The sequence below is a fragment of the Corvus brachyrhynchos genome, unplaced genomic scaffold, assembly GCF_000691975.1.
Source record: "Corvus brachyrhynchos isolate BGI_N302 unplaced genomic scaffold, ASM69197v1 scaffold59, whole genome shotgun sequence".
Classification (NCBI taxonomy): Eukaryota; Metazoa; Chordata; class Aves; order Passeriformes; family Corvidae; genus Corvus; species Corvus brachyrhynchos.
Window position 1 is genome coordinate 2,386,115 of NW_008246054.1, and position 17,347 is coordinate 2,403,461.

The window sequence follows — 17,347 nt, forward strand, 5'->3', positions numbered from 1 at the left end:
TGAACCAGGATTTCCTGCACAAACTCTGTGACCAGCTCTCAAAACACCCCACTTTCTGAGAAACAATTCCAGCAACCTGCAGGTACAAGGAACACTGAAAAATAGGGATCCATAAACCTTTGCTGCTCCTGCAAATGATGGTTCCGAACACCTTGTAATAAATCAAAAAACTTTATTTTGAAGATATATTATAAATGTACAGCACACACAACATCAGTGTCTGGGGTGATGTGTGAGCAGGTTTAAAGCCTCAGCATTCATTCCAGCCCCGGCCGTGGGCTCCACATCTCCACACACACAAGATTCCAGCCTGAACACGTCTGGCTTTGCCAACACCTCCCTAACTTCCAGGAATATATTTCAGAACACAACAGCAACTGCTTAAAATGATCACAAATTAGCAGCATTCCTTGCTCTTGGCCTGGAGGCCTTCTGCAGGGAGCAAATCCTGCTGGTTTTCCTGCTCAGGGAGAGGTCAGCGACCCACGCGAGCGTGGCCAGAATGAATCCCGAATTCCACAGGCTCAGGGACGTCTGCCCTAGTTTAAGCTTCAGAAAGTAATGTTACACCTTAGGAAGAGCTGTGCATGCCACACACCGGCGTCAGAGCCAGATCAAAGTTATCCTATGCGGTACCTAATTGTTGTATACACAGGTGAAATGAAAAAATGTGAAGTCAGTACCTTGCAATGTAATTTTACTGGTGCTGCCTCGTGGGAAGTGCTGGGTAGCAAATCACATTCGTGTACAGTTCATTAAGCCATGATAAAAATATGCAAATTAAAAATCTCTACAGGCCTCTGTTACCTGCTGCAACAGAGACACTTGGGTTTGTGGGGCTTCGTTTAAAACGTGATCCAATTTCCTCCCTCTCCCCAGAGCACGATATAAAACTATACCCAAATTCAGTAAGAATTTAATGCATTTACATTTACTGAAGTTCACATGCTGCAAACAGGATCTGCATTGAAGATCTTCAAATCTAGGGCAAGAGGTCCTTAAAAAACCCCTTTTGCTACACCTGGATGCGGGGATGGAGGTGAGAACATTCACGTGGACGTAAGATCCCATGCAGGGAGGCGGGGATTGCCCCACACTGCCCTGCCACAGCCAGCACAAATCCTTCTGAGGAGGAACTGTCCCAGAGAGGGGGATACAGGCAGGACCTCCAGCCCCAAAGCTCCAGGACTCTCAGTCGGATGGAAATACCAGCTGGAAGTGCCGCTGTTCTGTTCGTTAATAAAAATGGTATTTATTATTAAAAGTAGAAAACCAGGGTGGTTACTTTGGATGAAACACTGGCTATCCTGTACACAAGACTTTGGGAAAATTGCCACTGGAGCAGAGATCACAGCAACCTGTGCCTCTCCCACAGGCAATGTTTGCTGACAGTGTCGCTATACATTCGTTTGGTGCGATGCTTATTTCAACACCTTCCAAAATACATTAAAAGATCCTCAGCCCACGTATCACAATGCCTAAAAAAAGTAATTGTAACAGTCCTAACTAAAAAGGATTTCAATAACCACTAAAGAGTTGCTTGGATATGAAAATCAATCTCTGAAATGCAAGTTTGGTTCCAGGAGAGGAGGAAAGAAAGGAGGGTCAAGGTTTTTGGGACAGGTCTGTAACAGGGGCTGCCAAGAAGAAGCCACGAGCTGGAGGTCTTGGAACTCGTGCAGGAGAGAACCTCACACCTTCCCAGAGGAGGAATGCCCTGATGGCTGCTTTGGGAACCATGCAAGTCAATTTTCCAGCTGCATGGAGAACACAAAACGTCCTGGAAATGGTGCAAAGCCCGGCGAGCCCTGACGCAGCCAGGTGATCCCGTGTGACCATTTCCAAGGAGGGATGCAGCAATCCTAAAGGAAGACTCAATGTCACTGCTCACCAGAAGAGGAGGAATGGCAGATTCTTTGGGCTGGACCAGGGAGAGAGGTTCCGCCGGAGAGTTACACTAGCTCAGGCTCACAGGTCAAGATAATCAAGGTCCAAGCTGTAAAGTAGCCACTGGCCTTTTTCCCAAACACATCCCTTTAAATGCATCCCCCTAAAAAGAGAGTATAAATACGAAGCCCTGAGAACAAACTTCCATATAGTACATTTCCATTAAAAATATCAGTGTTTTGATGACACAGTTTTAAGTTAGATACATTTAAATAAATAGCTGGCTACTTGCAAGAGGCCTGCAACATCAAAAGGTATGAGATTGGCTACCAACGGGGCAAAGAGCAGGAACTGTAAGAATCACACTGTTAGTCACCTACCACCCCATCCCTTTCCTGCTCACAGGCTTCCAAATATTCCCTTGACCATGGTAAGAGAAAATTAACTCTGACATGTCTCTGCTAGTTTGAACTTGAGCACCCGAGGTGCAAGCACAAGTAAATCCTCACTGCTGTGAGCAGTTCTTCCTCACAAAACCTGCTGGTTTTACTGAACAAAAATCTGTCCCATGTGTCCAGGGATCTCTCACTGGTCCTCAGAGCAGATCCCCCAGGGAACAGGACAGTTCCTCACCAGGCAAAGCCATACACATTCCTTGTGCCCGGTGGCTGCACATTCCAACTCCTGAGTGGTGACATTTCAGTTTTTGTAGGTTGTCTAAAAACTGGGCCAATCTGTGCCTTTTCCAGCACAATGGACTCAACTCCCCTCTGCATTTTCAGGGACAAAGCAGCAATCCCACCCCTGGGGTGATGGGACACAGCCCCTGGTGTAATTCACACCCCAGCACCACAGATGTCTCGATCAATCCCTTCAACCTCAGGGTAGTTTTTGGTGGGTTTAAATCAACTCCTGGGCCTTGCTGCAAACACCACACTTCCTAAATTCTGGTCTCCTGCAGCTTTTGGCAACTGCAAACTTCAGTTCTCACAAGCCAAGCAGGGCTCTGCTCAAGCCATCCCAAACAACACATGAGCTGTGGAAGTGTTGAGCTCTGGAACAACAAAATCCAGAAATAACCACATTTCCTCAAGCCTCCCAGCATCCTAAAGATGCAGAATTCCTTTATCCCTAAGCTACTGAACCTGGGCATTCTCACCTTCTATTACATTGGAATAATTTGTTTTGCTGCTGCTTTCCCCTGCACTTTATAACCAGTTCAGTGGCACTGAGGGGTCCTGGCATTCCAAGAGAGGCAGCTCTGAGCACTTTTATCCCTCTGAGCTCCACAGCCACTCCACCATCCACTCATGGACTCCTGAAATCAAACCCAGCATTTCCCAAGCCCTTACCTTCTTTAAAGGGCCACAACTGCACCAAAGGATCTGTTTGCTAAGTCTGAACCTCTCCTTATCCATTCAGAAGCCAAAAAACCTCCCACCAAACTACAGGGTAGTTTTTTCCAACTTTGCCTTCTAAAAACACTCATTAAAAGGAACATTAACCAGAATCCTGACTGTAGAGAAGGACATTTATCTCTGACATTAAGAACTTCAAGTAAAAGAGTCTTCTGGTATTATTATAAGCAAAAAGCTTCAGGAGTAAGCAAGAAAAATGGGTAAAATAATCAAAATCTTTCATAAGACCACAACATTCAGTCACAGCTACTCATGAGGAGCTGTGCTGAGCTCACTGGAGTGCAGGATCAGGCTCCTGGCTTTAGTTACAGGACAAGGTTATAATTTCATGTCATGTTGTCAGTCTATTCTTAGCAAGAGCCCACAAAAATGGTTTTACTGTCCAATTTGAACAGAAGAAGCATCTCTATAAAGCTTGGAATTTCTAAATGTAGAAGTAAATATTTCAGCAGTCATCAACTGTAAAGCTTAATATGAAATTACAAAATAAAATTTTAAAAAAGAATCCTGGGATAGTAAGACAAGATAAAATCTCAGGCTGCTTTGATTTCCCCACCCTTCATATTAATTATGAGAAATTGGCAACTTCAGTGCCTCAGCTGCATAACAGCACAGAGCAGATGCCAAGTTCAGGCCAAAACTTGTTGTAGGGTTTCAGATTGCATCTTGCTGCATTTTTGTTTAAAAAAACTCCAACTGCACATAAATCCCTCCCACACCTAAAGAGGTGACTTGCAGAGCTGCTCAGGATCTCCCTGTTTGACAGGACACCTTTGTGCTGGTTAAGGACAGGGTCTCCACCTGGTTTCTCTGCAAGATTTGCCTCTTCTGCCTTTCCTGCAGGGCTGTGAAGCACAGGGCATGGCAGGGATGATGACAGATGTCAATCACATCACATTATTTTCACTGAGTTGAAAATAACCCCCTTTTTTTAGCGGACTGCTAAAAAAGTAACACCTGCAGAGCCCAGTCATAAACACCAGCTGGATATTCACAGTGAGTTCTGTTCTTAATAGCTCAGAAATCCTCTCTGAAATCTCAAGCCAGTCTTCTGGCAAAATAGGAAAGACCCAACCTGACAGTCTTGGTATGACCATGATAAAAATAAGGATGAAGAAAACCCACTTCTAACTCAAAGATAGCAATTTCAAGCGTGCTTTAAATACCTTAAACAAGATAAAAACCTGTGTGGTTCTGCTGCTTTACAGATCACCAGCAACCCCCTCCCCATGCAATTCAGCTGCTTTTTTTTGTAAACAGAATAAAACCCCCACGAGCCCCTTTCCAAAAGCGTGCACATAAAAATGGGAAAAAAACCACTGTGTGAACATATCCCTCCTTGCAATGGGATATGGCAGAGTTATGAGCTTAGGAATTGCAGCCACTCAGGAATTCAAGTCTTGATGTGGTGAATTCTGTGGTGAAAGAGATCCTGCACCTGTATGGTACCTGACAGAGAACCTCCTGCAAGTACAACCCCTGTGGGACTGCAACAACACTAATGCAGCAAATAAATAGGAAAAAGTAATGTTATTTATTAGAATTCCATCTCTGAATGATTCTGCTTAAATTAGAAAGCCAGATAAACAAGCTTGGATAGAAATGTGCTTGCTCTCCCAAGATTTGGGTTTTTAAAAAACATTTCCTAAGAATCAATTTTTTTTTTTAAAAAAAAGCAGTTTTGCAATTGGATAAGAGCCATAAATTAATACTGTATGGAGATGATTTATATCCTATGCTAGTGGTCAGTGACCTTTTGTAAACACCAGCCAGATCCTAGCAAAACTGGCCAGAAAACTGTCACAGGCCTTTTGAACGAGCAATAGTTCTTTCCAACAATCAGATTCTTAAGCGTTTTCACAAAACCTTTTTCCTATTTTTTTTATATATATATACTTTATTTTAAACCTAATACCTGAAAACATAAACAAGTCCTCAAACCTCTTCCACTAACACTAAATCCACAAGGCAACTCACTCCTGTTGGCCGTAACTACGAAAGCTCTCGTGAGAGAGACCCCTCCAGCCAGGATCTCCCCCCTTCCCTCCCTTCCATCCACCCCCTCCCAACCATCCAGGCACCCTCCCGTGGAGCTGGAGGGGGAGTGAGGGGCAGGGGGAAGTGGCACAGTGCACTGGCAGTTCCCTCTACGTGCGATTCAGCGTCTGGAAGATTCGGGAGATCTGTAACATCACCGGCCCCGTTTCGGGATCGTTCATCCACTGAGTGCTGTTCAAGGGGTTTTCAAGCATATCCTCGAAGGCTGCCAAGAAACAGGGATTGCAACAATTAGTCCTTCAATGTTTGGGAGGTTTCAGCAGCAGGACAGTGAGAAATAGCTACAGCTCAAAGGCAGTGCCCAGAAATGTGGGAATCCACGTGTGTTCAAGGGTTCCCAGCCTTGGATGATGCCACAGGCTTTGTGCTTTCCTCAGCATTAAATTCACTGCAGACAGTGATTAAATACTCAGCCTGGATTATGGGCCAGCCCATGAAACCTCAAGGACATGGGGTTGAAAAGGTAAAGCCTTAACAAATGTGTCCTAGCCTCAGTTTCCAGGATCATGAAATCCATCCACCCATTCCTGAATGCTCTCCTGCAGCTCCACTCCTCTGATCAAAGCTTTTTCCACATCCCAGCCTGGATTTCTTGCACCAGTATCCTTTTCTTCCTTCGTACTTAACCAAGACAGTTCATGGAAAGCACAGTCACCCCGTGCCTGTTCCCTGTGCTGCCCTTTGCCTGCTCCATGGCTCCTCTGGAGAGGAAATCAAGACAGCAGAAGCAGCAGCAGATGTGCCAAAGGCTGCACAGAGTCAGCACAAGTGTAGCCCCTTAAGCCTCCAACTCTCAGCACTTTTATCTCTTCATAGAGGCCCCTGGAGCCACCAGGGAAGCAGCACCTTGTTCCTCCTTCCTGGTGTCTGGAGAGTAGGGGATGTCAGAGAGGCAGAAGGGGAAAGGTTGGGCGTGCTGAAAAACGACCTCAATTTCTGAACAGGGAAAGTGGTCCAAATATTTAATTAATATTCTTTCTGTCTTTACAAGAAGCTTTGCTGCTTGTTTGCTTTTTTTTGTTGTTTTATTTCATCTAGTTTTGACTCTTCTACTCATGCTGAAGGAACCAGACAGGCACTGCAAGAGCCAAGCTGCAAATCTGGCAGAGGAATGGGCCAGGCACTGATTTAAGCCCTTTGAGCTGGGCTCCTGGACATTTGAAGCCAGTCATCACAGAATGGGACAAAAAAAGCAGCTGCACAGTCACCAAAATGTCAGTGTTGTAAGAGCCTGGTCCAAGGTCAGCACTAATTTTCCCAGGAGTGTCAGTGCACAAAGCTCAAGTGCCATTAGTGGGAGCTGGAAGTGCCCAGCACCTCTGAAAGGCTCCTTATTAATACCTCGCTCAAGGTCATGCAACTTGCCTCCAGGAAAGCCCAAAATAAAATCCAGATCTCCCCTTTCAGCACTTGAACTACTTTCTTTTATGCAGACTCACAAGCTTAAAACTAAAGATTTATAGATATTCTGTAAGGAACTCATCAAATGCAAAACCTCATTATTAAAACCTGTGACATAAGCAATTTGCAGATGTATCATTAGGAATATATTCTCTGATGTTCATCCGAGCTCCACAAGCTCCTATAATGGCATTTCATTTTCTATTTATATTCTGAGCTGCAGTGTGGAACCCCTGTTGGAAATGAAGAGACCATTTGTTCAGAAATCAAGAGTGGGAAGGTTCTGCTCTTGAATTATTTAAAGGCTTGCAAACTCTCCTAATTACATTTAAAGTGGTATTTTTAAAGGTCCTCTTGAATAAGCTGTGCACACAGCCTTTATTTAAAAGCATCGCTTCAAATAAGTTTTGAAGCCAAAGATTAAATGCAAAACGTTTTATCTACATGACAGAGCCAGTCATTGTTCTGTGTTGTCGAAAAGAGCAATTCCTCAGGGATGTGAGGCTCTGTGAGGCTCCTCAGCTGGGTACACACTGTGCCCACAGCCTTTCTGACCATGAGCACACAGACTTTACCACAGAGCTGAAACCCAAGCAAGGGGAAGGGTGTTTTCCCATTTTATCTCCATTTTGATAGGCAAAGCCTTAGCTCAGCCTTCTTGTTTGGACACTTTTCCACAAGTTCCCTTCTGTCTCAGTGAGCAGGCCTCACGCACAGGGAGCTGCACAGCAGGAGACTGCCTTGTTTTTTCTGTGAAATAATCAGAGTTCTAGACAGACATTCCCGATTTTTCCCCTCGTGGCCAAAGGGAGCACACAAAAGGTCTCCTAAATCCACAAAAGCATTGCAGCCAGCAGCTATTAAAGTTCTGAGTTCAGCAAGTGTAATCCTGGGGAATTAGAATCATTTCTGGGACAGCCCCAAGGCCTGCTCTGGGTTCAGCTGAGCTGCAGGATGAAGCAAACTAACAGCAGAGCTGCTGCAAGTGAGGAAAAGGCTCCAGAGCTGCCCCTATCCCCCAAAGGGGGCTGTCACCACCCAGCTTCTCCTTTGACTTCCTGGCAAATCCACATCTGTGCAGCAGGAACCCGCACAGGACTTACCTAGTAGAGTTTTAGGGTTGGTGAGCCCTAACTGTACCACTGGGTTTTCTAAGATGGCTTGGAAGAGAGGGCTGTTGGTGTCAATGCCCTTATCTAAGTCCTCTGGAGAAGGTTTTCTGTCTCCCAGCAGCCACTCACACTGAAAGAAATCATCAGGCACATCAGATGTCATTAGAACCAAAGTGTCTCTACTCAAATTGCTAATGTGGCATTTTAAAAATACTTCTCCCTCTCCCGGTTAAAGCCTGAGCTGTACATTTCCTTTCACACATTCATTTGTACCATCCAGCCCAATATCCTCTCTCCAACAGCAGCCAGCACTGGATACTGAAGAGAGGATTCCCTGGCTGTCAGCTGTGTCCACAAAATTTTCCTTAACATACAGCAGGGGACTAATCAATCTTGGAAAAACTTCCTGTTTTCTGATTCCAAAAACGGTGGAAGCATTGCTGCCAAATGCTAATTTACACACTGCATGGTTTGACTGTATCCTGGATCATTTATTCCTGTCCTAAACCAGATATTCTTGGGAATACCTTTTCCTTTCTCATGATAGCACAATCTCTTTTGCAGACTGTGGTGAGGGAGTTTCTCAACAGCTTTTCGAAAACCCAGCCTCAACCTCACAGACCCTGAGCTCCTCTGAGGAGCCCAAACCCTTTCTATTCCAGCTGTGTATCCAATCTGAAAGAGGCACAGAATTTGTGCTCCTGAATCTCCAGTAAGGGCCGACTTCATGGCAGATCAAAACATGATCCAATTCAAGGATGAAAGCATCAGTGGGACAGACCCTTGGAGCAGCAAGGAGCGGGAAGGACGCTGTACTCACGGCTGCATTTTGCTGGTTGTTGTTCACTCTGAGTGCATCCACCACTTCCTTTTCATCAAATCCCATCTCCATCAGGGCAATGACAGCCTAGAGCAGAATCCCACAGCTAAATGTTACACTTAGAACAGAAATGAGAGCAATCATATCCCAGAGCAATACGTGGGGTAAAACCCCTCATAGTTTCTGTTTGCAGAGCACTCAGCAATTTTATTGACAAAGTTTTCAAATATTCTATATCAAAAGTGTCTTTATCATGGAAGAAGAATAAATCTTGGGAGTGAAGGTGGTTCCTATCCTCAACACCGGAAGCTGAATGCAAGGCAAAGAGCAAGTATAGTTGGGGTAGAAAAGAGAAGGAAAATGAGGAAAAACACCTCATTTGGGAACTCTCCTGTCACAAAGCTCTTGTTCACATCTCACTGGCAGATCAACCCTGATGTGCATTTGTGGTTCTATTCACCCCATCTAATTTCACTTCCCAGGCTTATTACACTGCTGGTGAGTGTGATGTATTCAGACAAACACACCCAGATATTAGTATGAGAATGTTTCATTGTTTAGAAATCGCACCCAGGCCATCAAATGCATTTGCAGCTCTTAACCCAAATCTCAGAACAGCCAGCTGTAAACCCAAGGTGCCAGATGTCGTAGAGCCCCTCCTGGTGTGTTCCCATTGGGAGAACAACACATTCCCACTGCAGATCCAAAAAAAAGGCAACTTCTGTGTTCACTGCAAGACTTCAATCTGCTGGTGGTACTCGTCCTTGTTCCCTAAAACAATAATGTTCTTCTGTCATTTCCACAGAATCATGGAATGGTTTGGCTTGGAAGGGACCTTAGAGATCGTCCAGTTCCAACTCCCTGCCAGGAGCAGGGACACTTTCCACTAGTCCAGGTTTTTCTGAGCCCCATCCAGCCTTTTCTAGAGCCAGAGGATCTGCTCCTGTCCTGCCACCCTTCCCTCCCAGGCTGCAGTGAAAACAACAATGCCAGGGGTCTGGAGCTCACTTCAGTCCTCTCAGAGTTTCCAGGTGCAGAAGTAACAGTGCCAGTCATGGAGATCCTGCTATCCCAGACAGCAATGCATTCCTGAAGCAATATCCCTGAATTTAAACACTCCCTGAACACCTCCACTGAAATACTGCCAAGCCAGCCCAATATCCATCTACCCACAGGTCCCATTTCACTTATTAACTAAACCTTTATTTGGATTTCATGGTGCCCACAAAATCCCTCCCAATGCCATCAGTTCCACAGGGGATAAGCAGCACCTACCCGTGGGTCTGGACGAAACTCTCTTTTCCTCCGGATCTTCTTGAATATTTCCGTCAGCTCATCCTTGGCCTCTTCCCCGCCCTCCTCCGAGCTGGGGCCTGCAGCTGCCTCAGCAGAGGAGGCAGCACCTTCAGCTGGGGCTTCTGCAGGAGTCTGACCTGGCAGAGGAGCATCCACAGAAGGGTCATCAGCGTGTTCTATCAACCACTCCATGGCCTGGGTCACCGACATGCTGGAAAACGCGGGAACACCGGGATGAGACACTCAGATGTGACAGCTCCACATACATTCATTTACTCCCATGGTGGATGCACCTGCAGGTTAATTAGTACCTGAAAACTCATAAATAAAGTTTTGGAGCTAATGTCAGAGCACCTTGATTCTCTGAGCATCCACAATCTTCTCTGAAGCTGCGAAAAGAGAGGATCCAAGTCCAACTTGGACCTGCAACCCAGATTTTAAAAGGCATTTCTGAGGCAGTCACCTCACTCTCTGCAGCATCTGCTTTGTTTCCCAAAGAAGCACTGGCTGTTTGAAATTGTGGACAGAACTGCCAACATAGCACGTTCCTAATTTACACTGGAACCACATCTCAGGTGTCAACAGCTCTGTTCCTGAGGGAGAGGCAGCAGAACACCATGGTGTGCCAGCATCACTTGCTGTGCAGTGTAACTGCTCCAGCAAAAGGATCCTCAGAGCTCCCAACACCTCTTCCCAACAGGTAGAAAGGGAAAAGCACAGATAACAATAGTGCAATGAATGTGTAGTTCCATGGGACACACAGGAATTGTTACATGTTCATGGAAGGGAAAGCCTTTGCCTATTTGGCTTTTCTGTTACCACATGAAAGCTGCAGGACAAGAGGGGAGAAAGTCTTCCTGCAATACTGGAAAAGTGTCACTGGAATATGTTGTGGACTCTACCACCAACATTTTTCCAGAATGACCTAACAAACCCCTCTGAGGAGGGAGGCAGTACAGCTGGCTGTTCTTGGGGCATGAGAAGAATGATGTAACCTCCTGTTTTCCTGCACTTGCTCTCTGGACTTCACAGTATTCTTGGAATTTTTAAAGATCAGCACAAAGTATATTTCTACAGCTGAAAGGCCAGGGTGGATGGGCTAAGTTTGCCTTTTCCTCTGTAAAATCTGACTTTAAAAGCTGAAGACCCACAGACCTTGCAGAGCACATCCAGCACCGATCCCCCTTCCCTGTGCCACCTGCACTCTGCCTGAGGCAGCACTTCTTGGAGTTAATACTTTCTCCAACCTCCATTTAGGTGACCCATATAAGGAAACAAAAAAGATGCAAAATTATGTTAAAGCACAAGCAGTAGGGGCCAGGCAGGTGCTGGAACACTCACTGGTTCAGCCGGAGGGCTTTGACAGCTCTGCTCTCTGGGAAGCCCATCTCGGTGAGCTGGCGCAGCGCGATCTCATCCACCCTGTCCTCCTCATCCTCATCCAGCATGGCTGCACACACACAAACAAAACAGTGCTCAGATTCACTCCAGGCTCATACAAACCCCTGTGTCAATGGAATGGCATGTGTTAACTTCATCCCCCATTCTCTCTCCCATCCCTCCTTTTGTTTCTGCCCCCAGTTTGCCACCTCATCATGTAATTTGCTGCACTCAGCTCGCTCCGGCTCAGATTGATTCTTCCAGGACAAAGACTTTGCCCAGATGTGTTCAAGATCTCAAACAAAAGGCCACAAACTCTCACGTGACCATGGGATTTCCACACAATTAAATATATGAGATTCACTGAAGATCTGTTAATCATTTCTCTAGAAATTAAGTTGGATCTGGCCATAGCAGATCTCAAGGATGAGCATTTCCCACCAACCTGATCAAGAGCCAGAGTTTCTCCTCATTTTACTACCTCCTTCTGCATTTTCAACTATTCTTTACTAGCCCCACTAATAATTTTTAAATGGACCTTCTCACCCATCCCAAAGGGACCTTTTATGTCCATGACTTTCATCCACAAGGTGAAACTTTTGCCACAAAGTTTTCAGCAGCTTTGCTGCCACATCAGTGTCTGAACTTCACTCTGAGCCCACTCCTATGCTCCAGAAACAAATTCCCAGGATTGAATTAGCAACTCTAAAGATATGTTCATACCATTTGCCTTCTTAAATAGTTCAACTGCATCTGGGTTCAGTGCTAGCAATTTCTGTGCAACTTCTATGAGAGACACTAAAATCTTCCGGAGCTCTGTCTGGAACTGCAAGAAAGGAAACTGTCAAAACATTTAGACAGGAAGTTACCAGCCATCAGTGAATCTTAATGTATCTATTGTTAGTAACACAGCAGCAGCCTGGCCCTCTGTACACAGGGTTGCTTTATTAGGGCTTTATTTTCATTGTTTAGTCTCTCAGGAGGTCTGGGACCTTCCTGTGAAGCGTTACATAGAAGCAAAAGCTCCTGGGCAGAAAGGTCCTTTTATTTCTACCACACCCAGCAGCAGTCAAGGAAGGGAAAAAACCCACTGCAACCCCCTGAACTATTTAAGACTGAAGAAATAAACCCCCCCAACTTCACATCTGCCACAAATCCTGAATGTGCTCTGAGGCTTTTCCAAGCACAAACAAAACATTTAAAATCATAGTTTAGGACAGTATTTTAGTCTCACTAAACAGCATAAGCTGTGTCTAAACCTTAAGCTATTTAATGTACATTACAGACACCTGAATTTCTCTTATAACGAAAACAGAACTGCATTCACAGGTAAGAGAAAAGCTTCTATAAATATATATATATATAAGCCTGTTTGGGTATTGGCGTGTGGGTTCAAATAGATGCAGTACTTACATCCCTCATGTTGTGGTGGGTCACGGTGCGGTCCACGCTGCGGGCGGGCAGGTTGGCAGTGGCTTTGAGGATGGCATCCTTGTCAGGAGCCTTCTGCTCCTGCTTCCTCTGCAGGGAAGGGAACAGGAGCAGGTTTCACAACCCATTAGCCACAGGACAGAGAACACAGCAGAGAGTTTCACGTTCCTCCCCAAGACACCAAGCAGTGCTCTGTCACTTGTAATGCCATGGATTAACAGCTCCAGGAGCATCCTGCAATTACAGGACTGAACTGGGTCTGTTGGGCTGCCCCACTCTCAGTCCTTACACCCAAACATGCAGGGGAATTCCAGCATAAAGAGGGACAGTGATGTATCCCAGAGAACTGGGAGGCCTCTGAGTTTATGTGATACATCAACTGCAGTACCACTGGTGCATAAACACCATCCTGACCTCAGGAACAATTCCAATAAAACAAAGTAAAACAGTAAGGGGCAACATTTCAGGGTTAGAGGGTGACAAGTCACACAGAGCTAAAGGCAGAAGACAACCTGGCAGCAAGCCAACATATTTCTTTGGGTTTTCAAACAAACCAAGGCACTTGCTGAACTGTATTTTAATTATTAGACATTTGTTCAAAGATGAAATCTGTAACATTTCCACAGAGTGTATCTGTGTGTCTTATTTTAAGGCAGATGTCCTCAGAACAACAGTTAAAAATGTAAAATCAGCTTCCTCTACGTTGGGAAAAAAATAGGAAGTAATTCCTCTGGAATTTAACCGGCAGCATCTGCCTCTCCAAGGAGAGTACATCACAGTAACCCTTCCACATAACAACGATAAAGCAGAAGTTAATCAGAAGTGTCTTGGACTCACCTTCTCCTCTGCCACCACATCTGCCATCTTGGGCAGCAGCGCCGGCGCGCGCTTCTTGATCAGCAGCAACACATCTGCGAGAGAAGGACACTGCCACAGGTTAGAGAGCCTGGGAGAGCAGCTGCTCTGAGACACCCCACAAACTCAACTGCTCCTGGAGGTGAATTCTGTGTTAGCTCCACTGTGGCATTTATTTAGCTTCCTATGTCAAAGCAGAGAGTAAATCTTTAAAATGTTACTGTTTGGAATTTGCCAAATGAAACCCAACCTCCTGCTTCCAGGCTGACAGAATTCAAACCCAGACAATCTCACCTCTGTCCTGAATGTTTTCCTCCAACACTGTTTTTGTGTCTGTCAGCACCTTCTCAGAAGTAGCATGGATCAGCTTATGATGTGTCACAGTTTTGGGATCCTCCAAGCTCCCAGGAACACACTGCAGGAGACAATAAATACTGCAGATCACAAAACACAAACTTGGCACTCAGGATTCTCCACACACAAACTGTGCATCATTTCCTGGCTTCTCAACAGCTTAAGCCAGAGGTCAGTGCACATAAAGCATTTTATTCAAGAAAATTATGTTTGATTTGTGCCTGTGTGAGTGGATTTGTGCTTTCTCAGGACACCTCTCTCACACTAAATGCTGGGAGCCTTGGAGATTTGGAGCAAAGCAAGGATGCTCCAGGACCCACTGCTACATTAATTCTGCAGCAAATCACTCGGGTCCCTCACTCTTGGTGAGCAGTAATTGGTATCACAAAGTAAAAATGCAAATCTGCCAAGAGCAGCAGGGTTTTGCAGGAGGGGAGGCTGTAATGTTGCCGTATGTTCTCATTTGGAGTGTCCAAACAGGACTCCCTGCTTCACCTAGCAATTATTATTTACTCTCAGAGTAAACAAGCCACTGCCAGCAGTGATTTTGGTTTATCTGACCTTAAACTGGGCAGTTTCTGCACATTGTTTCAAGCTGAAATCAAGAGATTTGGCTGCTGGAGCCCTAAAAACTGAAAAGGCTGAACCAAAGTTCTGCTCACAGCTCTTCTTCCCAACCATAAATAATCAGAATACAATGGAAATTTTTTTTGTGCTCATTCCTTTATTGCAACTCTAAATTGCATGTCAATTAATTCACTAGGAAATCAGTTCAAATCCTAAAAAAAGAGTGCTCACACAGGCCTTGAGCTGCCTCCTCCTCACACCAGAGTGGCTCCAGATGCACAGTGAGAGATTTCAGGAACATTATTACATCAGTGCATCTAGAGGCTTCCAATTTGTTTGAGTGCAAGAAGAAATCAAAGTGCTTGCAATTCCAGAAAGGCAAAATTAGAAATAACAACCTACCAAACCCCAGAAATTGCTGCTGCTGTTCCCACCACAAAACAGGACACTTAATACTGACCTCGCCTGCTCTGCTCACAGCAAACAGCTTTTAACAACACTTCTAAATGTTTCTACCAAGCCACTTCCACTTGTCCATATCTGCACAAGAGAATGTTCCTCCTTCATGCAACAGAGCCATTCCCAGAAATCCCACTGAAATCCCTAATATTGATGGAGCATTTAGTGCTGTTCATCACCACCTTTCCTGCTGACTGCAGCTGATGGAAAGCTCAGCTCCCTGCTGTTTTTCCAAACAAAACACACTTGTTTCCAACACGGACTCCAGTCCCTCACCTGAACCTGTGCTCGGTTCTGACGCCTCACTGAGACTGAGGTGAGAACATCTGAGTCCTGCTTTGTCTAACAGGAGCCTCTCAGGAATCCTCCAGCTCATGAAGTGCTGAACCAGGGCCAAAGACTCCATTAACAGCTGGGAGAACCTCCTGTAATGGATCTGATCAGGCGCCCAAAATGCCTGGGTACGTCAGTGGAACATCTCTGCAAACAAGCTCAGAATATTCCTGTTACAGATCCTGAGAGTAAGAGAAGCTGAAAAGGGCAGCTGGGAGGTGTGTTTGGGGTGGGACACACAGACCTATTACCCTATTTTTCCCCAGCACACATGAAGGAGTGTGTGAGGACAATCACGTAATAAATGTGGGCAGTAATTAACCATAAAACTAATAAGGTAAAAGTTTAAGCAAAAAAATTAAAGTTCTGTGGACACCAATTCTTATTTCCTGTTCTTCCAACCACTTCATTAACAACTGCAGAGAATAGTAGGGCAGATAGGAGCACTACATACACCAAAGAGGCTACTGAGCGAAACACCTGGCTTATCTGTACATTTTAACATGCCCTGGAAATAGAGAAAACACCTGACCAGCAGTGCCTTTACTCACTCTCACCTTTTCTTTTTAATTCTGGAGTTCCCAGCAGGCTACTCTGCCTGGCAGGTGACAAACATTTGCCACTGGTGATGCCAAGCACCTCTTGCAAAGCTTGGAATCCTGGTAAACCACAAGGCTTTGTTTGTTTTTAACTATGAAATAGCTTGGGTGTTTTGTTTTTTTTTTCTGCTTTTAATAACAGGAACATTTGAAAATAGCCCTGACACTCCCTCCTATTAAACTTGGGTGGCTTAAACCATCTGTTTAAACAAATGATGTTACAGGTAAAGAGGCAAACCAGTGGGAAGGGTTTATTTCTTTAACAAAAGACCCCAAAATATCAAATTTAGGGGGAATAAAGACATCAAGAATGGCACTTCAGATATCAGCCAGCATTTGAATATTATGGAAGGAAAAGTGACCACTTTTTCAGTTCCAACCTGTTACAAACATCTCCCTTTGCTTCCTGAGAGAATGATTTCAAAGATGTTCAGGAACACAATCATCAGTCTCTTAGAAGAGGTGGCTGCATCAATTATCTCAAGGGGTTATCATGATTCAGGCCATGATCAGGAGCCATGATTTTTCCAGGTCTATTTTCCCCCTCCATACAACTATCTGTTATCCATTATGGTTATGGAAATCCACCTCAGGAGCACAAAGCAGCAGAAAACGAAATCAAATGTCACTCTGAGTTATCAATTGTCTCTAAACCCGCTCTCTGTCCGTGCAAAGCCATCCCCTCTTGTCCTGGCACTCCATCCCTTGTTATATAATCTCTCTCCCTGTTTCCTGTCAGCTCCCTTCAGGTACTGGAAGGCCACCTGGGCACCTTTATTTCACCCAGGAAATAAAACCTTTAACCCTTCAAATGTGAGTTAAGTGGTTACCAACTACAGGCACCTTCTCCTATTGCGCTGGTTTTATGGGAAAAAAAGTCTTTGCAAGACTATAAAGACAAACCCTCCTCACCATTAAATGTGATTTAGTGATCTGTGCTCCCACAGGGAGGAGTTGAGGCTCCAGCTTTTGCCAGCTCCACAGTTCCACGTCCCTCAGGAAGAAATGCAGCAGGTCAGGAGTGCAGCTGCCAGGCCAGGCTGTGCTGGCCCCAGACTCCTGGCCACGGGTCACCACGCTGCTGTTGTCAATCAGGACAGCAAAACCCAGCTGTGGCAGAGCTTCCAAACTCAAACCTGAAACCACTGGGTCTGACACTGACACACCAGAGAGCCTGTGCTCCCCTGCTCTGCTTCCACAGCCTGTGCCTCTGCTTTGGACACGTTTTCCCCTGCACACAGTGAGAAGTGATTGACCCTTTGGCCACTTGCATCAAGACCTTATTGTTTTAAGCACGAGGAGAGCATTAGAAGAGCTTTTATCTCCCCCAGAAAACACCTCCGTTGTTCCCGTGCCAGCACAGGGTGAGGCTGCACT

General features: G+C 45.3%; 1 protein-coding gene across 1 annotated transcript; it reads right to left on the reverse strand.

The window, feature by feature from the left end:
* Nucleotides 1-152: 152 nt before the first annotated feature.
* On the reverse strand, nt 153-14,168 carry UBAC1 (UBA domain containing 1). The gene is given in 10 exon segments (XM_008642160.2): nt 153-5,568; nt 7,868-8,006; nt 8,697-8,783; nt 9,972-10,203; nt 11,334-11,442; nt 12,096-12,213; nt 12,786-12,893; nt 13,641-13,714; nt 13,953-14,111; nt 14,114-14,168. Coding segments are annotated over 10 exon segments (1,182 nt in total). The 5' UTR covers nt 14,154-14,168; the 3' UTR covers nt 153-5,452.
* Between the last annotated feature and the right edge of the window lie 3,179 nt (nt 14,169-17,347).